At 53.7% G+C, this 27,707-nt stretch overlaps 4 protein-coding genes across 4 annotated transcripts in view; 3 read left to right on the top strand and 1 right to left on the bottom strand.

Annotated features, from left to right (window-relative positions):
- Positions 1-1,832, bottom strand: part of VOLCADRAFT_62320 (uncharacterized protein) — a gene marked incomplete at both ends in the record, with an annotated part of 6,213 nt that extends 4,381 nt beyond the window's left edge. Inside the window, 2 exons of the mRNA XM_002952187.1 lie at positions 179-331; positions 1,545-1,832. Of these exons, the coding sequence (XP_002952233.1) occupies positions 179-331; positions 1,545-1,832 (441 nt within the window). The remainder of the gene's footprint in view (positions 1-178; positions 332-1,544) is intronic.
- A 1,563-nt stretch (positions 1,833-3,395) lies between these two features.
- VOLCADRAFT_62332 (uncharacterized protein) lies at positions 3,396-6,713 on the top strand (the record flags this gene model as incomplete). The annotated part of the gene is made up of 7 exons (XM_002952267.1): positions 3,396-3,497; positions 4,052-4,114; positions 4,688-4,820; positions 4,899-4,991; positions 5,718-5,899; positions 6,139-6,237; positions 6,513-6,713. 7 exons carry the CDS (start codon positions 3,396-3,398, stop codon positions 6,711-6,713), a joined length of 873 nt encoding a protein of 290 aa, XP_002952313.1.
- Positions 6,714-11,970: 5,257 nt separating this feature from the next.
- Positions 11,971-14,922, top strand: VOLCADRAFT_62226 (uncharacterized protein; the record flags this gene model as incomplete). The annotated part of the gene is made up of 4 exons (XM_002952266.1): positions 11,971-12,077; positions 12,357-12,530; positions 13,544-13,730; positions 14,629-14,922. Coding segments are annotated over 4 exons (762 nt in total), but the record flags the coding sequence as incomplete, so codon positions are not given.
- A 1,773-nt stretch (positions 14,923-16,695) lies between these two features.
- Positions 16,696-22,251, top strand: VOLCADRAFT_41419 (uncharacterized protein; the record flags this gene model as incomplete). The annotated part of the gene is made up of 10 exons (XM_002952265.2): positions 16,696-16,789; positions 17,017-17,051; positions 17,282-17,353; positions 17,657-17,743; positions 18,398-18,487; positions 20,177-20,332; positions 20,501-20,567; positions 20,763-20,836; positions 21,432-21,561; positions 21,881-22,251. Coding segments are annotated over 10 exons (1,176 nt in total), but the record flags the coding sequence as incomplete, so codon positions are not given.
- Between the last annotated feature and the right edge of the window lie 5,456 nt (positions 22,252-27,707).

Raw genomic sequence — 27,707 nt, 5'->3', positions numbered from 1 at the left:
TCATGCCACTCACCGGGATACATTTCCCTCTCCCGCTCCGGCCCCTACCCCAGCTCCCTCCCAAGGGTTATAACCCCCCCTCACCCGACCCTCTTTCCAATCCTCCCCACCCTCCCCCCTATTTCCCCCGACCTCTCCCAAACCCCGCCTCCTGCTCGGCCCCCCTGGCCGTACTCACGCTGTACATGGGCGCCCCTTGCTGGTTGGTGGTTTTGACCACACTGGCCACCTTGCTCTTCTCCCACAACCATAGCACCAAGTTATACTCGGGCGCACCGCCCTGGCCGATCAGCATCTTGCCATCGCCGCTGAAAGACAGGCTCACGTACTCCTACAAGGCGGCGGAGGCGTCAGAGAAGGCGCAGGCGGCATCAGCGGAGGGTGTGGTCTAAGCGGTAGGTAATGGTGGTGAGTGACGATCAGTGTAATGCGTGTTGGACGTCTCGGTAGGTGCAGCAAGCGGCACCTCCTAACGTAACCTCGGTAATCGCCCTCCTGGTGCTTTCCAACCCAAATGATTTTTTTTCAATTCGTGACGTGTTTGGTGACGTGGTTCAGGTACGGCAGTGCGGGAGGTACGGAGGACCAGCTGTACCGCAGGACATTTCCCCGGGGCAATGCCCTCCCTCCCTCACATACACACATACAAACGTACAGACACACACCGGCTGCCTGGGTGGCAGCAAGGGGGGTTGGCTGGCCTGGCTATCTGCAAACTGGCTTTACTGCTGTGAAGCTGATGCCGCGGCCGCTGTTGCTCCTGCTGCTGCTGCTACCGCTGGTGTGTAGTTACCGGGGGAGGGAAGGAGAGCCAGCTACTGCTACTGCTACTGCTACTTTTTGCTCCAGCAACTATCCATGTTACCGCTGCTGCGGCGGCCTTTGACCTTCTCAGGGCGCTGTGTGCTGCGGTCCGTGCGGTACTACCCCGTGGATGTATGTATGTGCGTTCGTGGTGTGATGTGGGTCGGGTCGGGTCGGCAGAGGCCGCTCTGCGACTGGCGGCTGGCTACCGATACCGCCCCACCACTACCGGTACCGCCACTACCGTTTCTACACAGCACACAGCAGCTATGCCGCAGCCGCCGCCGCCGCCGCTGCACTCTCAGCGCTGCGAAATGAGGGATCCTGAGACCTTGCCGCTGAGTATGCGGGCACACAATCGGACAGCAACCGCTTTAGCGGGCGTGAGACAGCACCAAGAATACTCCACAGATACGCACCAGCACTTTCTTAGATGGTTTTGCAAAACACGTGTCTCTCACGTCTCCCGACGAGTTTGATGCGAGTGCGAAATTCCCCCCCCCCTCATCCTTTCCGCCAACCCCGGTGGGTGCCGACCCAAGTGGTGTCCACGACGGCGAAACCCACACGCATTCGGGGTCGGAGCCAGTGCGGCATGGAACTTTAGGGGATGAAGCCAAAGGGCTGTCTTCCCCTAAAGGGAAACCCCTGGGGTGGAAGAGATGGGGGTTGGGGGGGAAGGCTGTCCGACGCGGGGGCTCCCGCGGGGGGATGCTTAGCACGCACCGCACGCAGCGTACCTTGGAGCCGGCATCTGAGGAGACGAGCACCTTCCGCCGCTTCAGCGTCTGCATGTCGTAGACGCTAATCATGGCCTTGTCCGAGCGCTCCGCCACGGCCAGCAGCTTTTTGTTGGAGGAGACGCAGAGGGCGGTGATGCCCTCGCTCTCCAGTGTGCCCGGTATGAGGCGCTGGGTGCGCGTGTCGGGTGAGTATAGCACCACATTGTGCCCGGCCGGATACACGACCGAGCCGTCCTCCGCGTAGTGGACATTGTCTTTGACGTCCGCTCGGAAGCCGAAGATGTACCTGCGTGGGGCCCTCGGCGGTCGTTTTGGGGCCGCGGAAGTGCTGACCAGGTCGCGCAACTAATACACGTGACGAAGACAGCCACAGAGTTCAAATGGTCATTCATTATGTGGGCTTCTGTGCCGTAACGGTATGATACATGTTGTGGCAGCTGCGGGTCGACGTGCATGCTATGCAAGGGAACACATGCGTAACCCAAAGCTGAACAGAGAGGAGTTGCACCGTTCAGAAGAACTAAAGAATTATATATTCGCCCTCGTACGCACTTTGGGGCCAGGGTCGACGTCGCCATTTCTGATGCGCGCCCCTGCTTGCCCGGGCCCCGTTTGACTGTTAATTAGTGGATACGCGAGCGTTTAATTCATGATGTAAAAGCCAGCAACTGGCGTCGCTCTTCTGTTAACTATCAGGTTCTGTGTTCTTACGGCAATTAGAAAGTCTGAAACAAAGCTGCCGCCCTATCTTCTACCACAAACAGCATGGGTAACGATCTCTCAAATTGGCGCCAGGCAGACGGCAAGTCCTGCCTCGAAGTTGGAAGGAGTTGACGTACGCTGGTACGGATGTGTTCAGACCCAAATGGTGCCCCGTAACAAGCTTGTGTTTCTTGCTACTTTTGCAAATATTTCACAAGGCAATCGCACATGTGTGATAAAATGTGTCGCACCGTGTGCAGCATAACCCACAAAAAATGTTGAAGGCCCGTCTTGGCGAGGCAGCTTGAAACCTTGGTCTAGTTATTACAACACTCCCGCTATGGTTCTTATGTCAATACACCATAAAAGTACTTCTCCAGTCCTCTGATGGGTAGCGCACGATATCCCCAGACTCTGATCCTTTTCGTAAGGCAGGCGAAAAAAACCAATAAACATGCTGCAATATGTCAATTTTCATAGTATCATGGAATGCTGGTGACGTTTCATGGGGTTGGCAGATCTGGCGTGGCAATTCCTATTCCTACAACCCTCATGCAGATGAGGGATGCAATCAAGCTACGGTGCAAAAACCTCAATATAAAATCGGCAGTTGTACAACCTTCACCTGCGGTGCTTGTTTTATGTTCATTCGGATGAAGAAGTCATGGTGTTATTAAGCAAACAGCATTGCTTTACTCTCTTGTGAACGAGACAGACAATACTTGCAAAGGTTTGCGAGTGTTCAGCGGGCGATGTGTTCATGACAGATATCTCACGTGTGCCGAGGTGGCGTTCCCGTATTCAGCGATCTAAGGAAGCCCCATATATACAATACGCCTTCTGTGTCCCAGTGGGGGCTAGGTTCAAGGACAACTTTTGCACCCCTGCTGTGAGAGAATTTGGGCCGCCGAACGTTTTGCTATCTAGTCAGAAGCGTCAGACCTGCGCCAAAGAACATTCTTTCCGTCTTAAAATAATCTCACATCTTTGACGTCAATCGAGGACAGCGTCAGGTTCACGCTCTTACTTCCCAACATCCGAGGAGGGTTGCAGTAATCGCCGTTTGAGAAGGACGCTCCTCAAGCCTGGAGATCTTCACCGAGCTGCTCTGCTGCGGGCCAGGCATTGGGGGCCCGGTCCCCCAGCATGGAACGCGAGGAGGCCATCAACGCAGTGTCCGGCGCTGTGGCCGGACTTGTCACCGCCGTCTTCGTGTGCCCGCTGGACGTCTTGAAGACCCGACTGCAGGTCGTTCGGCCATAGCGTATCTGCTATTTGACTGCTCGTGCTGCTGCTTTAGCAGCAGCTGCTGCTGCTGCTGCTGTTTTGGCCGCTGCTGCTAATGCTGCGGATAAGCGGACGGGACACAAATGGGGTTGGGGTCGCTATACGTTGAGGAAGCCCCGAGGGCCGCCCTCGGGGTCCTCTTTGATCTTTCCGTCTACCATTCTCCCCTTCAGAATGCTACCTGTGTATTGCCGTACGCCGCCGCCGCGCCATTCCCACTCATCCCCATCGGTGTTGGCAATTGTTTGTATGTTGCGCCTTCCTCGTTGTCAGGCAGTTTTTCCCTCCTGGACCAACCTGAATCGCATGCATTTCCTCGGCCGCCAGGTTGGTCCGTCGCTGTGAGCTCGAATAAGCTTCTCTGGATCGGTGTAATAAATCCCCCCCCACCGCCCGTTTTCGCTTTCGCACACTCCCCCCCCCCACATCCCTGCCGCAAAACCCCCACGCCGCCCCCACGCCGCCTTCAACCGCCCCCACGCCGCACCCCGCGGGTAACGTGCCTCCAACCGCAGGTTACCAAGGCCAGCAGCACCTCCATATCGGGGGGCATTCGCGCCATCATCGCTCATGAAGGGGTGAGAGGACGAGGGTGCTGTCATGAAGGGTTTTGCTCGTTGCGTCCCACCGCCGGTTGAAGCCACCTGGTTACAGCAACCTGTACCGGCCTCCCTGGCGCACGTGTGTTCGGGTGTAGGATGGGGATGCGATCTGGATCTGGATTCGGATTTTGGGTTTCTAAGGTTACGCGGGGGAATTGGGTGTTTGAGGCCCCCTGTGTGTTGGGCGGGGCGGGGCGGGGCGGGGTGTTTCACGTCGCTGTGCGGGTGGTGGCGCTCCGTAACCGCAACGAGCTGCTGCTACTGCTGCTGCTACTGCTGCTGCTGCTTCCTGTTAGGATCTCGTTGTAAAGGACGTGTCGTACACCCGTCGAACCCCCCGATCTCATATGTATCAGATGCGCACTGAGCGGCCGCAAAGCACAACCCCTCACACCCCCGCCACCACCATCACCACCACCAGCCCATGATGCTTACCACACCACCAATACCTACCTACCTACATACATACACGCTAAGCCAGCCAGGCATGGTCAACACATCCCCATATCACCGACAACACATTTCCCTTCACACACACACACACACCAGACGCGAGGGATGTACAAGGGTCTCGGCCCCACGCTGCTGGCTTTGCTGCCAAACTGGGCAGTGTACTTTGTCGTGTACGACAGCCTGAAGCGCCGGCTTGGCGCTGTGACGCCGCCGCAATCAGCGGCGGAGGGTGGCAGCGGCGGCAGCAGCAGCAACAGGAACAGCAGCAGTAGCAGCACCAATGGCGCCGGCGGCGGCGGGACGACAGGCCCACTGACCCACATGGCCGCGGCGGCGGGTGCGGGCGTTACGACGATTTTGGTGACGAACCCGCTTTGGGTGGTTAAAACGCGGATGCAATGTCACGGGATGCTGGCGGCGGCGGCGGCGGCGGCTGCCGCAGCGGAGGTGGGGCCAGCGGTGGCGACGGCGACGACTGCGGCGACGACGACGTCAGCTGCCGCGGCCGCCGCCGTGTTTCCTGCAGCGGCAGTAGCTGCTGCTGGGGCACAGGGAATAGGGCTGGGGTCACCAACATCAACATCATCAACATCAACATCATCAACATCATCATCGGCAGCAGCTGCAGGACCGGGGGTGGCCTCCCACCCCCCTCCCCGTCAGCACCAACATCAACATCATCATCCGCAGGTCCATCAACACCAGCAGCAATCACAACCCAACACGAATCACGCGCACCTCCATTCCCAACAACACCAACACCAACACCCGCACCCGGCCCCCGCATCTCAGCAACACCCTAATCCACATCAGCACCCGACTGCCGCGAAGCCCGCAGCACCAACAGAGGAAAACAGGAGCAGTAGGATAGGCAGTAGCGGTCATTGTAGCAGTAGTAGCGGGGGCAACGCAAGTGCCGGCGGTGGCGGCGGCGGCGGCGGTAGCAGCGACGGCGGGAGGGCGCTAGGACGGAATTTTGGCCCAGGACCGCCGCCACATGGCCGTAGCAGTGATGGCGGCGGCGGTGGTGGTACCGCCGCCAGCACTGCTAAGCCGGCCTTTGCGGCGCCGAAATCCTCTGCGCCTCGCCTCATGATGATGGGCGGGGCCGCGTCCACTGCCGTAGCGCCGTACCTCAGGCGACCGCCGTACAAGAGTACGGCGGAAGCGCTCGTACGGATCGCGCGGGAGGAAGGGCTACGTGGCCTATACAGCGGCCTGGCACCTTCCATGGCGGGGATTGCCCATGTTGCGATTCAGTTTCCGTTGTACGAATACGCGAAACAGGTACGGAGTACGGAGTACGATGTGGTGATGATGACGGGACTTGACAGTCCCGCCGATTACGCACCATCTTTGCGGTCAACCCCCCGCTTGCAGGACAACCTCCTACCCCCCAAATTATCTTTTGTGTTGTCCTTGATAAATGTAAATTCCCCAAAGACATGACAAGTGTATTGTACGACATGGATCCGCAGACAGTCGCCATGCATAAGGCCCAGCAAGCTCAGCAGGCGGCGGCGGCGGGTGGCACCGAGGTGGGCGAGGTGGTTGTCCCTGCAACAGACTGCCTAACGGTTCCGGAGCTGGTTGCCACGTCAGCATTTGCCAAGGTGGTTGCGTCAACGGTCACCTACCCGCACGAGGTGGGCCCTGGGGTTGGGTGGCCGGGGGACCTGGGGGGGGGGGGTTGAACGTGGCGCAGGTTTGGGACGCGGGTTCTTCAGGTTTTAGAGGTCATACACACACCACACGCCATCATCTCTTCCTCCCGCGCGATCATGAAGATTTCTCTCCCACCCCTACCATACCCGCCAACCCGCCACACTTAGCCCTCCCTGTCCCCCGAACTCCTCGTTCGTTACAATTTCCCTTTTCCCCCTCGCATACATACATACATACATATGCACGCACACCCCAGGTTGTTCGGTCGTACATGCACCTCAGCGGCAGTGGCCCCCTCTCCGGCCTGAAGGAGGCCATGGGGGCGGTGTGGCGGGAGGACGGAGTCCGGGGCTTCTACCGGGGCTGCGCAGCCAACCTGGTTCGCACCACCCCGGCAGCGGCCATGACCTTCACCACATTCGAGCTGGTGTCCCGGGCGCTGAGAGAAGCCCTGTAACACGGCACAACCTTCAGTTGACTTGAGTTGACTTGAGTTGACTTGGGTTGACTTGGGTTGACTGGCAGGTGTGGTGTAATGCAGCAGAGGTTTTGGTAATGGCGATGGTAGTGGCAGTGGTGGCAGTGGTGGTGGTGTAAGGATCCCGGGGTATGTATGTTTATCTGTCTGTCTAAATGGGAGAGGAGGGAGAGGAGGGGCAGGCAAGGCGGCTGGTGCGAGTTAGCGGTATCTACGAGCTTGGCGGCGACTGCTGGCGACGGGCGGGGTGGTGGAGGTGGTGGTGGAGGAGGAGGTGGGACATGGTGACGCTGATGATATTGTGGCGGCGGTGGAAAGTGAACTGAAGGGCCGCCACTAGCGGTGCGGGTGGAGAACGAGGCGGCGTTGGTGGCGGCTCGCTTCCCGGGGGAAGTATGTGTAGCTCCCTGTGTGTTAGGAGGAGAGGGGGAGGAGGGCGTGAAAGGGATGCTAGAAAGCGGAGGTAGGTGCTTGTGTCTGTGTGTGCGGGGTGGTGGTGGTAGTGGGGGGGGAGAGGTACAGCTCGGCTACTTGGGTTTGCCCGCGGAGTTGGAGGTGCCCGAACCATTCTTTTAGTGTTTAGTGATTAAAGACATTCACTTTTTCAATACTTGTGTGAACATACTTTTAGCTGTGGAGAACGCAGGCTGCGAAAGGACGGTAAGGGCAGTTGCCGGGGTGTTCCACCACTCGCATGTGCGGGGACCTGCAGACCTGATAATAGCAGGAAGCCCAGGTAGTCTCGCCAAAGGGCCAAAGGGTCAGCTGCCGACGAACGGCCTAGGAAGCCCTCACCAGCTGCTCGAGGAGTTTTCAAAGCACGGCACGGGAAAAAAAGCAAAAGCAAAGAAAAAAGGGGAAAAAAAGGAAGGGGGATTCATTGGGGGAGGAGGGATCAAGTCCACCGCAGGGAAGTGGGGGAAGGCGAGAAGAGGGGGAAGAGGCGTGTGGCTCCGGTGGCGCGGTGGGGAAGAGGAGGGAGAGGGGGAAAGGGTTTCAAGGTCCCGACAGGATTGCGGTGTGCAGTAGGGGTGGGTGGGTGAAACAGAAAAAAAGGGGAAGGATGGGAAAAAGGAGGAGCTTAGATAGGACCTGGGGCCCTGTTGCTGCATAGGGTTGTAATAAGGGGGTTAGCGCACTGGTTGACAGCAAGCAGCCAGCAGCTTTGTTATCGATGTTATAACAGTTCTTCTTCTTCTTCTTTTTCGTAGTCCTTGTTCTTCTCGTCGTTTTAGGTACACCGCTGTTGTGCTGCGGGCTTTGACTGCCTTGCTGGACAATGGGGTTGGGGAGTTATGATGGTAAATAAAAAGGGCCTCTTTTAGCGAGTCTCTCTTTCAGTGCATGTGTCAATTACATAAGTGTCCAATAGTTCTTTTTTTCCTTACGGTAAAGATGGCCACTTGCTTGGCGCACCATCCCTCGCTTGCGTGTGTACGGCGGGTTCATCATTCGTACTCGTCCTGCTGCCCTTTTCCCTTCCCCCCATCAGCCCGGTGGCGCGCGCAGGGGAAAGGGGCTTGGACTTGGGGTTTCTGAAACGGCTCGCTCCGAAGTTACCCCCCACCCCACCCCGATGTACCCAGGCCGCAAGAGTACCGTATCATCTGAGAGTGCACTTGCGAGCTGAAACGATGACGACAATGTCTCTGTTGGACGAGACGGGATGACGGAATTACACCCAACAGTACGAGAGTTACGGCACTGAAGTTGTGTAGTGCTGTACGACTGGCCGGCGCATTGGGGTGTGTGGCTTTGTGGGGAAGATGCTACCTGGGGAAGTAAAAAGCTTGAACGGAAGGTGGTGAGACCGACCTCGACGAGGTTTTGACGTAACTGGTACGAGCGGAAAGAGAGAGAGAGAGAGAAAAAAAGGCGGCGACGCGGAAACGGAAGAAGAGACAAACAGACAGACAAACAGAAACAGACAGACAAACAGACAGACAAACAGACAGACAGACAGACAGACAGTTAGAAGAGACATATAGAGAGGAAAGAGACACAGTTTTGATGAGCCCTATGATGGTATGACGCCCTGTGACATAATAAACAACCGCGAGTATACGAAATTGCCTTAGGTACCGATTGTTGTTGTTGTTCTTGTTGTTGTCAGCCAACGACGTTTATCTAGTATACAAAAAGGGTAAATCCCTTACCGAAACCTCCATCATATACTTCATTTTTTTCTTGACTTTTTTCTTGACTTGTCGAATGTCGAACCGTGTTTGACAACACTTACTTTGGGCGAAGAAAGCTACCGATAGAGCCCAAGACTATCTCCCCTGGTTTTATTTTACCTTTCCTGCTTTCCTCAGTTACTGTGCTGTCTTGTGCTGTCATCCAGAAGTCCTCCGGGGGACGGAGCCAACACTCTAGTAACCTTCCAGTCCTCAGTTCGATTCACCAGCTGGTGAGACCGAGGGCAGCTCCTCAGAGGGGCTGGGAGGGGAAATGTAACGAGATTAGCCTAGATGGCTCTCGAGCCCAGATTTGCCTTTCTGTTCAAGCCCCATATCGAATTGCACCCTGCGCTCTCCGACAGCTCTGCGCCGAAGAAGCAAACTTGTAAAGTCTAGCCGCTCTCTTAAGTCGTAATTACAGCTATCGAACGGAAGGAGTTCATCAAACCACGGGCCGCTGGATGCTATAGACAGATCTTTCGCAAAGTTTAGGCCGAGTACTTATCGATCTTGTTTTTCCTTGTGCAGCAGGCTGCAGCTGTCCAAACACCGTCCGCAACAGTCGGCACTTTGCTGCTCGCGGCACCTGTGTGAGGGTTCTCCGTCTACCGCATATACCGCATATATACACGGTACGCTTGTTCGACGTTCGCCGGGAGGTAGGTTGCGACGGAAGAAGAAGGCGGAGAGAGCGCGAGCGCGAGCGCGAGGAGAGCGAGAGCGAGAGCGAGAGGAAAAGGGCTGCTGCGGCCGCTTTGCTCACGTGAGTCATCCGAATTTGATTAAAGCTCGACCTCAGCACGTATAGCAAGGCATGCATGGTGCGCGTGTGTGTGTGTGTGTGTGTGTGTGCATGCGCATGTGCATATGCGTGTGCTTTTCCACGAGCTGACTGAGCCTTGGTGATATGACAGGTGGTGGGGCAAAACGATTTTATTAAAGATAGGAGTATAATGATGATAATTTTAATTTTAAATCATTATTGTCGATCTGCTGGCTGGCTGGCTGGCTGGCGGGTGGATGGATTCGATGACGACAGGCGCAGCCAGGAGCCGTTTAGGAGCTTGAGACATTTCTCAACGTCGAATATGTACTTGCTGATGCCATCGATTCGTTCCACAGTCCGCACCGCTTCTATAACAAGAAGTGTAACAAGACAGAAAATATTATATCCAATCGAACGGAAAACAAACGAGATGCAAAAGTGTTCCAAGTTTTACACGAGGGTTCGTAAATTAATTACGCACACGCATATGGTACGCGTCCGGCTTACAAACCTCTGATATACACCACACACCCGCTTATCCTCATCCAGTGCTTCCCCCCTCCCTCAACCAACTAAGCCCCACCAGAAGCTACCCACGACAACGCCGTGGAGGTCCTCCATGGGCAACCTGGTCAGCGCTTTCGAGTCGTACGAGACCACCCCTGGACTGATTGACCGTGAAACAGGGCAGCCCACAACCGAGCCGGTGAGTGAGGGGGTAATGGGGGGGGCGTGGGCCCCGTGTGTGTGTGTATGTGTGTTTTGATGACCTCAGCCTCCATGAGGTAGGTGCCGTTGGCAGTACTAGAATAACTTCATACCCAAGCGAGCTCTTCCGTAATTCAGCGATGTGTCGATCCGGTGTCGATTTGGTGCTGACAGATTTTCAACATATGAAGAGAAGCCCGTAGAAACAAGCGGCGCTGCAGTGGCGATGACGACTGGGTGGTGGGCGACTAGCACTGGCTAGAACTGGCTACAGATAGCGCGCGAGTGGGGATACCTGACGTCCAAACCAGATAAACAGATAGACCCAACCAGATCGAACTAACAACTGTTTTCCCATCCTTACTAGATATAGCTTACAAAGCAGAGGGTCATGCTACACAGCGCGTGTGATGCAATAACAAGCAGGATGATCCCCCCCACACGGGGGCACAACAACAACCCTTCCCGTGAAAGCAGGATGATGTTGACTGACCTGGATGTGTATGTGTGTATGTATGTGTGTATGTATGTGTGTATGTGTGTGGTCTTATGATTTTGTGTGTGTGGCGGCTGCATGCGTACGTGCGTGACGGTATGCTAGCACCACGGGTATTGGTGGCGGCTGTTTTGATCGTTCTTTGTTAGTTAACGCCCCTTTACTCTCTACCCCCGCGTTTTTCCCTCCTCCTCCTCCTCCTCCTCCCCCGCGCACTACATCTCCTGACATCCCTCTCGTCCGTCCGTCCGTCCGTCCGTCCGTCCATCGGCCCCCGCCCTGCTGGCTGCCGCTATCCCAGATGCCCCTCATTCGCGCAGTCCGTATGTGGCTGTTGTACCAGACCCTCCCCGGCCGCGTCTTCCTGTCCCTCCCGCCCACTTGGTGGGCCATCGGCTGGCAGCACAAGAGCATCGCGGCACACGCCAACAGCCCAAACAGCAAAAAGGACATCCCGCAGCTTATAAAGGTGTGTGCGTGTGTTTATATGTATGCATGTATGTGTGTATGTATGTGGAGGTGGGGAAGGGTGCTGGTGTATGCGTGTGGAGGGGGGAAGCCGTGGGAGGAAGAGGAGAGAAGTGGTGGAGGGGGGGAAGGGGTTTGTGGGAAGAGCGCACACGTGTGTGTGTATATGTGTGTGTATATGTGTGTGTATATGTGTGTATGTGTATGTGTATGTGTGTATGTGTGTATGTGTCTGTATATGTGTGTATGTGTGTATATGTGTGTATATGTGTGTATGTGTATGTGTGTATATATGTGTGTATATGTGTGTGTATGTGTGTATGTGTGTGTATGTGTGTATGTGTGTATATGTGTGTGTATGTATGTGTATGTGTGTGTGGCGGCGGAGGTGCGGGTTATGGCGGTACGGAGTGCATGTCTGGGGTTTGTTGATCTGGATCAGAGATGCGATCCCCAGTCGAACACTGGGGGAGGGGCGTCAGACGATGGACGGTGAATAATCAATGGGCTGCCGGCGCGAGGCACTCGAGACACGCGTGGAGGCAGCGAGAGACGAAGCAAGGCGAATGGGCTCTGTGTTAGACTCCCGTTCCCACCCGGCCCTCCCCCTAGGCCTACAAGATAGCGGTGGAGGACGCTGAGAAGCCACCGGAGCAGTACGATACACTTCAGGAGTTCTTCGCGCGACGCCTGAAACCGGGACTCCGACCCATACACAGCCTGCGGTGAGTTAGTGGGGTAGAGGGAAATGGTGGGAAATGGGGGGGGGGGGCGGGGAGGTTGGGGAATTTGGGTTGTGTGTGGGAGGTGTATGTGTGTGTGTATGGAGGGGAGGGCCGGGGAAAGAGGGGGATTGGGCGGGTGGGTTGTGTTTCCTATCCAGTGCACCCCGTAAAACACATCTGTCCTAAGCACCCTCCAATCCATCCCTCCACCCGGCCCCACATACACATGTACAGATACACGCTGATTCCCCCCCTCCTCCTCCTCACCCCCCCCTTCAGCGACTCCACCATCGCAGTGATGCCCGCTGACTCCCGTTGTGTGGTGTACGTCGACGTGGACCGCGCACGGAGGTTCTGGATCAAGGGCCGCAATTTCAACGTGGCGGCGCTGCTGGGGCGGCCGCAGCTGAAGAGCGCCACTATTTGGGACGACTGCGCCATCGCCATCAACCGGTGCGCGGCTCCCCCGTGCGTGCGTGTGCGTATGTGTGTATGTATGTGTATGTGTATGTGTATGTCAATGTATGTGTTATGTAAATGTATGTGTATGTTGTCATGGCGATTACTGCAAAGTGCAGCACTTTATGTTGCGGAGAATGGTGCCGTACGGCGTATGCGACCGCGGGTTGGGGGGAAGTGTAGTAGAAGGGGAGGCGGGGAAGGAGGTCAAGCCGTCGACATGCGTCTATGTGTTTGTCTGTGTGTTTGTCTGTGTGTTTGTCTGTATGTTTGTCTGTGTGTTTGTCTGTGTGTTTGTCTATGTGTTTGTCTGTGTGTTTGTCTGTGTGTTTGTCTGTGTGTTTGTCTGTGTGTTTGTCTGTGTGTTTGTCTGTGTGTTTGTCTGTGTGTTTGTCTGTGTGTTTGTCTGTGTGTTTGTCTGTGTGTTTGTCTGTGTGTTTGTCTGTGTGTTTGTCTGTGTGTTTGTCTGTGTGTTTGTCTGTGTGTTTGTCTGTGTGTTTGTCTGTGTGTTTGTCTGTGTGTTTGTCTGTGTGTTTGTCTGTGTGTTTGTCTGTGTGTTTGTCTGTGTGTTTGTCTGTGTGCTCATGTCTGTGTGCTTTTGTCTGGGCATGCATAATGTGTGGGATGGTGATAATGCAGCATATGTAGCCTATTTAGGAGCTCCACAGGGGTCCTGGGAGGCGCCTGCATGGCTGTCTGCCTGGGTGGGAGAGGGGCTCCCCCACCTTCCCCTCCACCATAGCGCCGCACCAAACCTAACCCGCCATCTCCCCCATCTCCCCCCTGCTACCCGTTAACTTCTTTCTCTTTCCCCGTGCTTTCACCGGGTCTCGCCTCCATCGAACACACATACACACATACACATACACACATACACACACGCACGCACTAGGGCCTTGCAACTACCACCCCTTACTACACATCACATTCCGCCTACCCCACCTGCCAACTCCTTACCCCTTTTTCCCCGCGCCACATACATACACAAATACACACACACGCCCCAGCCTCTCCCCAACGGACTGCCACCGGCTGCACGCGTCTGTTGGGGGCCGGGTGGTGCGTGTCGAAACACACGGTCACGAGTTCATGGGCAGTGAGTGGGCGGCCACCCACAGCTCCGTCAACGTGATGACAGAGAATGAGCGGCTGGTAATGGAGTTTGAGAGTGAGGAGTTCGGACCGGTGGTGCAGGTACGCGTAGGGTACGCGCGTGTGTGTTTGCGGCTAAGGATGGGGTAGGAGAGGGGAGAGGGGAGAGGCGAGAGGGGAGAGGAGGGGGAAAGAGAGAGGGGTGGAGGGGGATGGGTGGGCAGGGGTTTTGGGAATGTACGCGGAGTTTATAAACCACGCTAAGGGAGTGGTTCCAAGGGAATTGCTCGAGGGGAACAGCACTTACACACATACGTACATACATACACATATACACACCTGTGTTGGTCTAAAGAGGAGAAGAATGTTTCTCCATAGCAAGCACCACATCACTATCTTAGATAATCTTAGGGTACATCATAGCAAAAAAGTAGAAATATGGGTTCAGAAGCATAAAAAGAAAAAATCTTTATTTTTTCTGCCTCCATATAATCCCCAACATAATCCAGATGAGTATTTAAACAACGATTTGAAAAAAATGATTTTTTTAGGTAATATATCTTGTTAATACTTGTTGCCGGATTAGCTCAGTGGTAGAGCAACCTTTCTTTGGGGAATGGTTGGTACACCGACCGTATGCACCATGAACACCCGTACGCCGCGATTAGTCGAGGTCCCAATCCTTCCCGCCCTTCCCATTTTTCGCATTTCCGCATCTCTCGCATGCTCGCATTTTTGCCTTCCTGCAAAACTTTTCCACATCAGTATAATAAATTTTAAATTTCGTCGCACTTCGCGTGCAATAATATTCTTCTAAATCCGCCCCCATTCTTCATGCCACGAAGCCGTTCGTTATTGTTTGCTCGCCCCCCAAAATCCCCTTTCCCCCGCTCTCACACGACGCAACGCAACGCAAAACACAAAACACCACGCATCACACGCCCACATCCGCACATCCGCATCCATACGCACATTCAAACACACGCCCGCGGCTGATCAGGTCATGATCGGCGCCAGTGAGGTGGGCAGTGTGCAGGCCCTGGTGAAGCCGGGGGCGTGGGTCACCAAGGGAGATGAGGTGGCCTTGTTTGCATACGGAGGATCTCTAATGGCGACGCTGTTCGTGGCCGGCACCATTAAGTTTGACGAGGACCTGCGACGTCATACGGCATCTGGGTACGAAACGCTCGTCAAGTACGGAAGCTCGCTGGGCAAGTCGACCGGCGGCTGGCAGCGCCGGATAGCACCCGCTGAATCGACGGCGGCGGCGGAGGCGGAGAAGCAGGATGGATGAATAAATATTTGCTCAATTGATTATGGGTTGGTACTGGGGATCTGTTTAAGTAGCTACTAGGCGGTAGCTTGGCGGCTGGCGTGTGACAGTAATGTGGTTGATGGCAGTCGTCATGGCCCGTGCGAGGCAAGGTCCTAAGAGACCAAAAGGAGGCAATAAGATGACTGTTGTTTCATTCACTCGGGGAACGACTTGGTCATGGACGGGTTTTCCAGTCATGGATCCGGTCAAACATATGTTTTGCTGTACTGGACGTATCCACACTTTTACTTGGTATAAAAAGCTGAGCTACGGTGAAGCCTGCTGATCGGACGTTGTTGGACGATTTAGCATGGGCGCATGGCTGGGAGGGAGCGGCGTGATGACGTCGTCGTCAACGCTTGTATCTTTGCTGCATCTGGGAGGTTTTAAGTGCATGCCTTGGTTACTGTACACAGTAATAGAGGGAGCCAAAAGTGCAGACTTGTCATGTTTGACGCCTTGGCTCGGCGGATATCCATGTTGTCACGGCGTTGATACATAAGTTGCGTGTTGGATTGTCGTTGCGGTTTGGGCCGTGTCCAGTAATGGTGGGAGACGTTCGCTGCAAGCACGTATGATACGTTTGAAAGCCTCTGATGAGGCTTTCAAGTACATCCGTTGGCCCGGTTATAATCGTTGCCCGGTACTGGGGACCTGAAACTTGCAAACACTGTCCTGAAGTCCATGATTCGGGGCAAGACGGATGCCATGTCCTGCAAGGCCCCCGAACGTTCACGAGCCTTCGGGTTGGTCTGAACTGTTCGAACCGTTAGAACCGTTAGGACTGTCTGAACCGTACAGCTCTCTGGAGGTTGTAACTCTACTTGTAACATCCATCCATCCATCCCCCAACGTGTACGGCCCTAAGGAGCCAAGAAGCCCATGAGCTTATGGTGACGCCAGGTGCCAGCTTAGTGTCATGCTACTGGCAACGGTTGGCGTGGGACAGCATTCCCTAGGGCACAAAATGCAATTGTTGTCCCTTTAAAGCCTATACTACTACTAGTAGTAATATATGGGATGTTATTCTTGTTACTGTTGTTATTGTTTTTGGTTTTGAAACCCATATGTCCATAAATTCTGCAATTCATTTGCACGGAACGATTTTAAGTGATGTAGCAGAATGTATAGAATCAAGAGAATAACTGCATGCTTTTTGTTATGCATGTTTGACGCTCTTGTCTTTTTGATTCCTGACAACTGTACAAGAGCTGGGTCTCGGAGCGTTGCAAATTACATAATCGGCCCTCTTCATACTGCACTTAGCTGTAATTACTTTAACACTTTAACACTTTGCCTTAGTTACTTTAACATATGCTATGTGCATGGACACATTGTAATCCAGTTCGTCGAAGTGTTATTTATGCCTGAACGGAGAAAATGCCTCCAGCGGAATCACAGGTTGCAACATATCAAGACGGAAAAGACGATAGTGCTCGAGATAGCCCTATAGGCGACAACCAAACGCTCCCGGGTCATGGTAGCCCTATTACAAGTCAGGATGTTGAGGTCGGGCAGGTTCCACCCCGCGGCAAGACATCTGCTGACGGCCAAGCAGCTACAGCAAATGGCGCACTTGCTGGCCAAGGAACAGGAGGCGATTTTGGCCCGTCGCTTGTTGCGATATCAAACATCGCGGGGCTTCCGGAGGCGGATGGGTTGCCAGTGCGCGGGGGTTCGCTAAAGGCTGGACGATCGTCAAGCTTTCAGTGGTCGAAACAGCGCCTTCCCGCGCCGGGGACAGCACATGTGTTCAAGCAAGCCCCGCAACATGAAGAGCACCACGAGACTGCAGCTGCCGTTCTTCTTAATCCAAAGCAAACTTATGATCATATTGTGGCAACCGGTGAGCAGACGCTTTGCATGAAGGCGCGGCGTAAGTCTACCGAGAGGACATAAGTCGATGACAGATGCACAGCTTGGACAGGCGCCAACGTTGACTTCGCAAATTCCCTTTTTTTCGCATCACGTTTCATGATGTGTCCGACCCGAGGCTCTTTGCAAATAGAGTCTCGGAACTGCCTTTTCCTCACGTTTTGATGATTACCGCCGCACCGCCGCTTTCCGTCACAGGCGTGGCCAAGACCCAGCTCACACTTGCAAAGCAGGTAAGCACACGTCTCCAAAGTGCGAACTATCATTTGAACCTGATGTCAACGTGTTGCATTAATCTGACTTTGTAACACTCAACCATGGGCCGCTCCCGAAACACTCCCAAAGACCTGTTCCCCATAGCCCGAATGTGAGATGGCCTATGCCCTCTGCATTGCCCGTTAACATAAAAAAAACGGTTACACAGACGTTCTTTCGTACACACGTGCTTAACACACACACACAGGTAACCCAGGGCGTGTTGGCGGGCTTCTACATCTCCTTCTCCTTCATGCTGTGCATGACGGTTGGTGGACAGGTGAGCTAGACGCTGGGGCGAAAAAGCGGCGTAGTACGGCATAGTGAACTTGTACGGGCAAATTGTGTTGTGGGGCATTATGCCGGCGCATGGGGTGTGTGTTACCTGAGGGACGGGGGTAGCCGAGAATGTGCACTTGAGTTTGTGCGTGTTTTGGTACGTGATGTAACTCACAGGACAGGATTACAAAGGAAGGGAAATAAGAGGCGTGTTTGTACAAGTTTTCATAGGATTTGAACTACGGATTGCGTCTTGCTACTAACCTATCTCTCCCTACCTCCCATTCCCCCTTTTTCCGTACAGATCAGCACCATTCAGCATGAGCATCCGGGAATATACAACCTCATTTTGGGTTCGGTGGGCTTCCCCCTGGGCCTTACGATCATTATGGTATGTATGTACGGCACACGGGGAGCGTGTGTGTACGTTGGGAAAGGGCTCTTTACGGCACGGCGTGTGTGTGTGCTTTGGAGCGGGGTGGTGGTGGGAGGACGTGGGAGGAGATCCGGGGGGGGAAAAGACGAACCACACACGATTGAAGCTGCTGCCAGGGCAAGAGAGTATCAAACGTAGAACTGACCGAAAGGCGTCCTTGGAGACCGTGACCTCGGGATGAAGAAGTGAAGAGGATGTCGGAAAGACTACCTACCTACGCCGCCAGGACTAAAAAAGAAGAAATAGTATTGCCAAGCCGTAAAGAAGTAGGTGTAGAAAAGTAGGTGTAAAGGCGGCGGAAAACATATATCCGGGGGGGGAGGATAGAGGCTTGCGATTGAAAGAGTGGGCGGGGTGCCGTGTTCTTTCTGTGGGTGTGGTGGTGAGAGGGTTAACGGGCGTGTGGGTTTGGGGTTGTGCGATGTATGTATGTATGTCTTTTGCTTTACCGCTTCCTGCAAGCGCTTCAGTCCCCAACACAGGAAGAGATTTAAGAGATCTTCTTCCTGTTTAACTCCTTTCCCGCCTTCTTCCCGGCCATGTGCATGCGTGTGTATATGCATATATCGTACAAATGTACGAATAAACGTACTTTCGTATTTGTCCCAGGTGGCGGGCGCGGACCTTTTCACCAGCTCATGCATGTACATGATAACGGCTTGGCTGGAGGGCAGGGTGGCCTCGTATTACGTGCTCAAGGTAGGCGGGGGGGAGACGAACCACGAGGGGAGGTGGGGGAAGGGTTTTAGGGTTGGGGAGGGAGGCGCGGGATAAGGCGAACCACATACACATACGAGGGGAGTTAAGCGGCAGCAGCTGACACCGGGATAGGGTAGAAGTAGGGTAGACGTAGGATACTCCAGGGGGGGTGAGGACCTGAGGAAGTAGGGGGGTTACGAACCAGTCGCGACTTGGGTTTTAAGTAGTCACACACCACGTAGCACTTGCACACCTGCATACATACATACATACATACATACATACATACATACATACATAAGTACCCCTCTGCCCTTTCCCCCAACATGCTAACCCCAACTACTGCCACTGCTACTGCTACTGCTGCTTCGCTCCTTTCGCACATCCTCTCATCATTGCCGTGTGTGCGGCGGTGCGGCGACTGTCCTTGCACAATGTATGTATGTAGGTAGGTAGGTCTGGAGTTGCTCAGTTGTACCACTGCTTTCTCCACGTTTTGCTTTTCCCGAGGTTGAGGTACCGGGTACAACCCGCATCCACTGCTGCTCGAGTTAGTGACAAATTCAGACTTAGGCTTACCACCACCACCACCGCCACCACTGGGACCTCGAAGGACAATCTTAAGGGACCCTAAGACCTGAAAATGACGAGACACAACAATGTCGGGTCGGCAACGTAATGGGTCTTTACTTCTGGAAGCATGAGTCGATATGGCTTCATCGCTCAGGACTCACTCACTCCCGAGGGGCAGTTTCGGGCTTTAGACGCCTTCCGGCAGTCAGGCAGTTGATTGCATCTTGTTTCCCCGCCGCCACCTTGGCCGCCGCCTTGGCCGCCCCGCTAAACAAACTCCTCCCTGCACTACATCCCTCTCCCTCCCTCTTTCCCCTTTCTCACCACATCCCCCCCCTCCACCCGATCTGGTACACTCTTGCCCTGGCAGCAGCTTCACTCGTTCGTGGTTCCTCTTTCCCCCTCCCCCCGGCCCCGTCGCTTTGTGTTTTCCTTTCTTAAGCGTTTCCTTTTCCTTAAATTTCCCTTTTCAGTCAAGATTTCAAATCAGCCAGCCAGCTACTACTATTCCTCAGCAGCATTTGCATGTCCCCTTGTCCTTTATCGCACCCGCCTCACCTCTTTGTTACCCTTTTGTTTTTGCATGTGCCTTTTGCCACTACTTCGGCGGCCTGGCCAGGTGAGTCCAAAAGGTGGTTCGAGCTTCTTTGGTATTTCGCGTTGGCGTCGGTAGGCTAGCCGGAATAGTTTAGTTTGGGTCGGTCGGGTCAGTCGCGCGTTCTAGTTTTTTTTGGGGGTTGGGAGGAGCACTTGCATACCGGCAGCCTTTCAGTATCAGCAATGCAGCTTTCTCTCCTGGCCAGCAACTTTACGCCACTTTTACGTCAGCACTATTTTTCTCGCCGCCTTCACTACTTTACCTACACCTACTAGTTTACGGTTTGGCTATACTATTCAGCCTTTTTTTCTGGCGGCTTAGGTAGGTAGGACTTCCAACATCTACGTCAATTCTTCATCCCGAGGTTATAGTCGTCATCCCGAGGTTACAGTCGTCACAGTCGCCACGGACGCCTTTCGGTCAGTTCTTTCGGTTGCTACTATCTTGCCCTGGCAGCAGCTTCACTCGTTCGTGGTTCCTCTTTCCCCCTCCCCCCGGCCCCGCCACACCCCCCCCAGAACTGGCTGGTGTCGTGGTGGTCCAACCTGGCAGGCTGCCTCATCATGGCGAAGCTGGTGGTGTGGGCGGGGCTGTTTGCCCCCCCGAAGAACGCATTCCCCATCTACCTGGCGATGAAGAAGACCAGTGCCACGTTTGGTGCCACCGTGGTCAAGGTGGGGAAGGGCGGGGGAGAGGAAAGGGGTTCAGGAGGCGGTGCTTCGGGCGTGAGTATGTACCACACCCGCGTATGCATGTATGTCGTCCTGCTCCCAAGTCCTCCTTTCTTTACCTTCCCTCCCTCCCCACACACCCCCCTCATCTGGGGGCCCTATGGGCTGCAGGGCATCATTTGCAATTGGCTGGTGAATTTGGCAGTTTGGATGGCTAACAGTGCCAGAGACTTGACAGGTGGGTTGAGGCTCGTGTGTATGTATGTGCGAGTATGTGAGTATGTACGTATGTGTATATATATGTGCGCGCCTACAGCGACTACAGCTATTTTCCCCATTCCCCCCTTGGGGGGAGCAGGAGAGGTCGGGAAAACACACACGACCACCTTTCCCCGCAGTTCCCACCCCCCCCCTTCTCCCCCCCCTCGTGCAGGCAAGGCGGTTGGTGTGTACCTGCCCGTGTCGGCCTTCGTCACGCTGGGTACGGAACACGTCATCGCAAATCAGGTGCGTGCACTTGTGTTGGGTGTATATGCATGTATGCATGTATGCATGTATGCATAATTGTATATGTATACATATATACACTGGGATGGCGTTATGACAAAAACGCACATCTTGAGGAGGAGCAATGCAGCACACCTCGAAAAAAGGTTCTGTATGGGATGACTTTGCCGCCCATTATTCAAAAGGAGGGAAGTAGCCGGACGGGCCCCCCAAGACGCCGCCCGCACAAGGTGTTGGTGGGGCTGGTGATGGCCTGCTGGGGAGTGTTGTGGGGAAGGCTGTGCTTTGGGATGGGCTGGTTTGCTGTGAACGTTTTTTTGTTGTATGCCATGCCATGCCATGCAACCAAAAAAATCAAAAAACCGTTGAACAGAAAAGACGGACTGCAACATGGAAATCATCATGAAAAAACCCAAAGCGTATTTCGACAAGGAAAATGCAAGTTGTTTTTGGTGACCAAGTCGCTGTCAAAAGTCCTTTCCTTCACCGCCTTTTTTTGTGCCTGTCATTAATTGATGACCTAAAAGTGATTCTTTTTTGCCTGAGTGCCGTACTGATGCCGTATTTTTACTCGCCCGAACGACACCGACACCAGTTTGAGTTGTCCCTCGCCAAGATGCTGGGCAGCGGCATGTCGCTGCACACCATCATAGGGAGCAACTGGGTCCCGGCCACCATCGGCAATATAATTGGAGGAGCCTTCTTCGTCGGGACACTCTACGCTGGTGGGTTGTAGCCGGGTGGAGTGGAGATATTGCTGTGTGGACATGGGTGGGTGGCTAACATGTGGGCAGATGGGTTTCACATGCGGTGGTCTGTCGTGAAAGGCTAGCACTGCTCAAGGTTATGCATTGTGGCATTGTAGAGAAGGCGGGAGGGGGGGGGAAGATGGGGGGGAGACGGGGGGGCCAGGGCAATACACAGGGGGGGGTAACTCCGACACGCCCATGGCGGCACTACCCCACCTGTTGTCACACGGTGTCATCCAATCCACCAACTCGTTACCCGTCCCGGTATTTCCCCACCTTATTCCCCTGTCTCCAGCTACGTACGGCACCTTGTACGAACGTATGTGGCTCCGTACAACCCAGCTGTACATTTGGATGGTGCCCAGGCGGTTACGTGATCGCATCACAGATATGTACGACGCAGTGTATGACAGATTGTTCGGTTGGATTGACTGGGAGGCCTTGACGGCGCCGCCACAGCCGCTGTCGGCGGGGACTGGGGGGGCGGCGCCGCCGCCGCCGCGTCCGCCAGTGTCCCAACGCAGCTTGACTCGCGCTCTGTCGTCGACGTTGGCGGAGACACCGCGGCGATTGGTGACGGCGGCAGTGGCGGCGACCCGAAATCCGCCGTTGACGCCATTTGAGCGCAAGCGCACAAGCGCGGGCTTGGGCTCTGATGTGGTTTAAGTAGAGAGGGAAGGGGGAAGGGGAGGAAGGGGTGGCGGAAGGGGAGGTGGAAGAGGAAGGGGAGGGTAAGACGCAGCACAGAGGGTGAGAAGGATAGGGAGGGGGAGGGTGGAGAACAGCGTTTGTGTGGGAGGGAAAGATGTTATGTTAGTATGACATCAGTGGTTGGATCGGTAGTTTAATCTAGGTAATAATATGTTTCTGGTGGGGTAGGTAAAAGAGGGGGTCGGCATGTGGGGGTGGTCCACCGCGGGAGACGTCGATGATCAGCAGCGCAGAAGCATGTCTTCTGCCAAGGACTGCTATGTACGGCGCAAATACGGCAGTAAATAAAATCTCGTGCGAAAGAGACATGGTTGACGTCTTGCAAACATCTGTCACCTTGTTGTCATCTGTAGTTGTTTGTTGTTTGAGGATACCGTGTTGCCCAACTGCATGTGGACGTGGCATCTGTACGCTTGCATTGAGCTCGGCCCTGTGTGCCCTCGCCTGTGTTTGTTGTTTGTGCATAGCGTACGGGGCATAAGAGTAAGTTGCCGTACTGCCGTGCGTGAGGGCCTTATCAAAGGATAATTAACTAGGGTCAAAGAAACGTACATATCTATTCTTTTTGAATATTTTAGGTGAACCTTAAGTAATGCGGTTTGAAGAAGACCTGCTCAAGGAATAAAACAGGATCTGTACGGCGAGAGGTACATCTGTACGGTTGAAGTCTGTTGCACAGTCGTCTTGACCACTCTGTCGACGCAATGTGGGAAATGTTTCTTTTTTCTTCATTAGTTGTGTAAGTGCAGTGGTGGTAGGGCATAAGCTTTTAAGCTCGGCCCTCCATTTCGTTCGGCGGTTTCAGATGGCGGCTATTTCCAGTTGTAGAAACAAAACGTTTTGTCGCGATGTGTACTTTTGTCGTTTTCGTTTTACAAAGTGCAAAGTACATATTTATCCTTGTAACCCAGGTTGCTGCTATATATTTTTAACACAGAAACGCGTCAGTGTATTTATTTATTGGTGTGTTTATCCCTCCCATGATGCTGACCTCGTACTGGTATGTAGACACAGAGGTTTACATGGGGATGACACTTCACAGAACTAGTTGCAATCTCGCATCCCAGCTTATGTCCCCCAGAAGAAGAGCCAAGTACGGAGGTGCAAAAACCTTCTAAGGAGGGGGGCACAGCGGGGTTTTCTGAGTGTTGTTCACAGCAGGCTGCTGCTGCTGCTGCGATGGTGAAGACATCATTTTTAAGATGCAGTTGGGTTGGCAAAGCGCGCGTGTACGGACACAACCAGCAGTGTACGAAACCATCTCAAAAACAGGTTTCAAACCAAACTTGAAGTTGACCCCGCCTTCGACTGCGGGATAGACTTTTACCTGGAATGCGGTACCGAGCTGCAAGTAAAAATAATGACAGCGACACAACAACAGCTCGCTGCGGCGGCGGCGGTTGCGGCGGCTGCTCGTCGCCGGCACAGCGGTGTAAGACGTTTCACCGCTACGTGCTATGCTTGTCCATATGCCATATGATAGAGTATGCTTGGTGCGCATTGAAACATACATCTTGCGATTCGCGTGCAATCAAGGAAGCACATGAAAAAACTCCTTTTTAGGAAAATGTACTTCAGCGACCTGCACGGGAATAACGCCATACGTTTGTAACTACTATTAGTACAGCTCGGAGGGGAACGCAAATTATACAAACGGTGCCCTTACAAGATTAACTTACTTGCTTAAAACTATATGTGTACTGCGCGGTGTCACAGCTTACTTTAAATAGCGCGCACCGAAGTAACGAACCCGCAACGGCTCCCCAACCGCCAATCGACTCGCCCTGTCGACCCACGATTGCAATACTGGGCTCATTTTTTCCCGTGTTCGGTTTCATGAAATACAGAAAGTTTTTTAACGTTAAGATGATTGTTACGTGCATGTGCTGCAGACTTGCGCGATAAGCTCGGTTGTGCGATAGTTACGAGCGTGCGCGAAGCTATGTGAGGAGATGGGCGGTCCAGCTGTGCCCTAAAGCACTCGTTATAAATGCCTGAGATGTGGATCCATTTAAACTGACGACGCCTGCGGCCGGGAACGAATGAAACGAATGAAACTCCGCATCTTTCGACTCGTCGTATTTTTATTGGTTATCCGAAACGGTTACCTTATTCGCTTGCCTGCTGCGTGCTGTTGTCGCAGCCGATAAAAGAATAACGAAATCAAACCATTTATTAACGACATGTCCTTTTATCGAGAAGTCGCTAAAGTTAGGCATCGCTGTAACGTTAAGGGAATTCCGCCCTCCTGTACCTCCTTAAGCTTGTCAATCGAGACAAAAGTCCACGTCAGGTAATTTTTATGTTTCAGTACAAAAACGATACGCCGCAAATTTTATCGAGCAGAAATGCAGTGCGCCATAGCATTTTGTGACAAGGGCGGAAATGTATGTCATATATTATAAATATACCAGTGTGGTTTGGAGACACTACTGCAACTTGCGGTTTAAGGACAAAAGTTCGATACCTGGATAGACTCCCGACATTGTCGGGAAGCGGTGAGATTATGGCTAGCTGCTGAGATGTGGAATTGAGGTCGCAGTTGATGGACCGAGATTCGCACGCAGGATTGGTTGGTCTATCTCTACGGATATTCGGGCGACAAGATGAAGAGGGATTCTAGAAAGTATTTAATCGCCTTGGACCGCGCAGTACAGTGTGGTAATGGTGGTTGGTGCTGTAGGGTGTTCAATCCTAGATATGAATATGACAATCGATTTGTACTCAAATGGCCCAGCTGCAGAAGCCTCCCACTCCGTAACAAGAACATGAAGTATCATCAATCGGCCGTATAGCTTCCATCCCGCTGCTGGGCCTTATGCTCGTCCAGCTAACCCGGCTTAGTTGGATGACACAGCATGCACAGCACGGTACATGGAGCCGCATCTGCTGTCAATCTGCTGCTGAAGGCCTCTCACACACCAATTGCAAGCTAGTCTATCCCTGGCTGCCTCACAGCGCATGCGAGCCTGCGGGTGTGTGAAACGGAAGTCACGAAATCCTTGTACTCAGAACACTCGCAAATCCGGTGATATTAGCCCTAGAAGATGCATAAGTGGAGGGTATTACGCAAGGCCCTCTACTTATTACCGGCTTGTCGATAGCGAAGGTAGCCCAGGGAAATGCCTTTCTCCACAGGACACACTTCATGAAGGCAGTGCGAAGCTTTTGCAGCAGCGACGAATTATGCACACCTAGGCACACGCACGCCGTACGCGCCACTTAGGCTATCTAATACCGCTAACTAATGTTAATGAAGCTGGTGATTTACAGGAATGTGACCGGGTGCTTATTATCGGTACTGCGGCCGGCTTGCAATTGCAGCATGTAGCGTCGATGTTGTACGTATTTCTCTGTCGTAAAAGTGCTTTTAGGGAACAGATAAATCCTGGTTACTGCGTTTTGCACAAACAAAATAAGGTTTGAAATTTATTCTTATGTTGATATCAGCGTATTGCCGGGCCGGAAGATACGCAAGGTGTTATCGCCGCGTATTCGGATACAGGAACGCCTGGGAAGCCAGCCCGCGCAACGTACCGAGGATTTGTGACGTGCTACAGAAGCTTAACGTGCTTGGCAAGCTTTGTATTAATCAACTAGCCGTTAACAGCTCCCGTGATTGGTTTACATTTGAGACAAACGACGACCCGAAGGACGCAGGAAGCTAATCGTCATACAAGACTGCAGTTCCGTGATTAAAAAAGGTGCCGATGTTTTTGCTTATGGTATTGGAGTGAGCCTGCGTGTAAAAACTGTCCGCGAGTTCAGGACGTACGCACTGCCGGAGGCGGACATAACCTGCTTGAATGCTGGCTTTGCAGTGTTCGGTAAGAATGGAGCCTCGACACAGAATAAAGTTTTTTGTTACACAGCTTCGCTTGCGTGCGTGACATTATTTCTTACGCTTTAATACCTTCCGAGATAATAAACAAATTTTCTCGCGAATGAAGTGCAGCAGCCCTTGCGCCTCGCCAAGCCCTTGCCAGGCAACGGGACTCTTACACTCCGAATTTATTTTCCTGGGCATCCAAACAAATTCAAGGGGCACACTATGAGGTTCTGCGTGAGTGTCCACGGCGGCAGCAGCGTTTAATTCCGCCTTTCCCACCCACGCTCTTACGTACGCGCGCTTATGAACGCATGCCCAACCCGATGCAGCCTCAATATATTTAAAGCAATTAATCCAACTAGGTAGCAGTTGAACAGCTTCTTTTGGGGTCCATGCAAGCAGCAGCACCTGTGCTTACCTTCCCCACCAGATGGCGACAACAACAGCAGGTCAGCTGCATCACCACGTACACCAACCCCAGCAGCAGCAGCACCTGCTGCTGGTGGCGGAGGCTGATGACACCGAGTTCATGAACTTTCTTCAAACGATAGCTCACGAGACGACGGAGCTCGGTTTTTCCCAGCAAGATGAACTCCCAGCAAGATGCTACAATTCAAGTGCTGCTGCAGCACCACCTTGCCAATCTCAAGCCCAACTGGACATCTGCACCAGCAGCAGCAGCTCGCCACACCACACGGCAGGTTTCGTTCCGGAGGGCAAAGCCTTGTGTGATCCGTGGGCCAGCAGCGACCTGCACACCGCCGCTGGCCTCAGCTATAATGGCTTCGGGAGCTTCCAGCCGCAGCCACCACTGCCGCAACAACTGCAGGTCCTGCACCAGTATCAGCAGCCGCCACAGCAACAGCAACAGCAGGCTCAGCAGCACCACCATCATCATTATCAGCAATACAACCAGCAGCAGCAGCAGCAGCAGCTGTATCATCTCAAATGTCATCACCATGATCATCATCATCATCATTATCCTCCTCCTCCTCCTCAGCAGCAGCAGCAGCAGGTATGCAAGGGGTGTTCATCCAGTCCCCCACAGCACTCAGTTACATCCTCCGCAGTGTTCACACCAGTACAACGTTTTCACACTGCTGCTACAAGTTCTTCCCCCGTATCGACGGCGGACTGTTGTTGCTGCTACAGCCACTACCGGCGGGAGGCATCTACATCTGGTACCATCAGCACTACTGCTGGTGATACTACTCCTGGTACTGCTGCCGGCACTACTGGTACGGCTGGTACTGGGACAAGCATTGATGGTATGGTTGGCATGTCTGGTACTGCTGGTAGCCATTGTGGCAATACTGATGGAAGGGCCGCTCGCACCACTGCCACAGCTGCTGGGAGCACCACCGGCACCATCAGCGTCAGCATCATAGAGGAAAGGCAGCTACAGCCGAGTCTGAGAGATTGCAACAGCAGCCTTTTGAGCTCGGCTTATCAGCACCATCTAAGCCGTACCCAGAGCCACGACCTGCTAGACCATGCATGCAACGCTTTAAGTCCGCCACTACCACCCTCACCGCGACAGCCGCCGCAGCCAGCGCCCTCTGCCGCGGGTTTCCGGCAGCCC

Source organism: Volvox carteri (assembly GCF_000143455.1).
Source record: "Volvox carteri f. nagariensis unplaced genomic scaffold VOLCAscaffold_28, whole genome shotgun sequence".
NCBI lineage: Eukaryota > Viridiplantae > Chlorophyta > Chlorophyceae > Chlamydomonadales > Volvocaceae > Volvox > Volvox carteri.
Note: the sequence above shows the minus strand (reverse complement) of the source record. Positions and strands in the feature narration are given on the sequence as shown.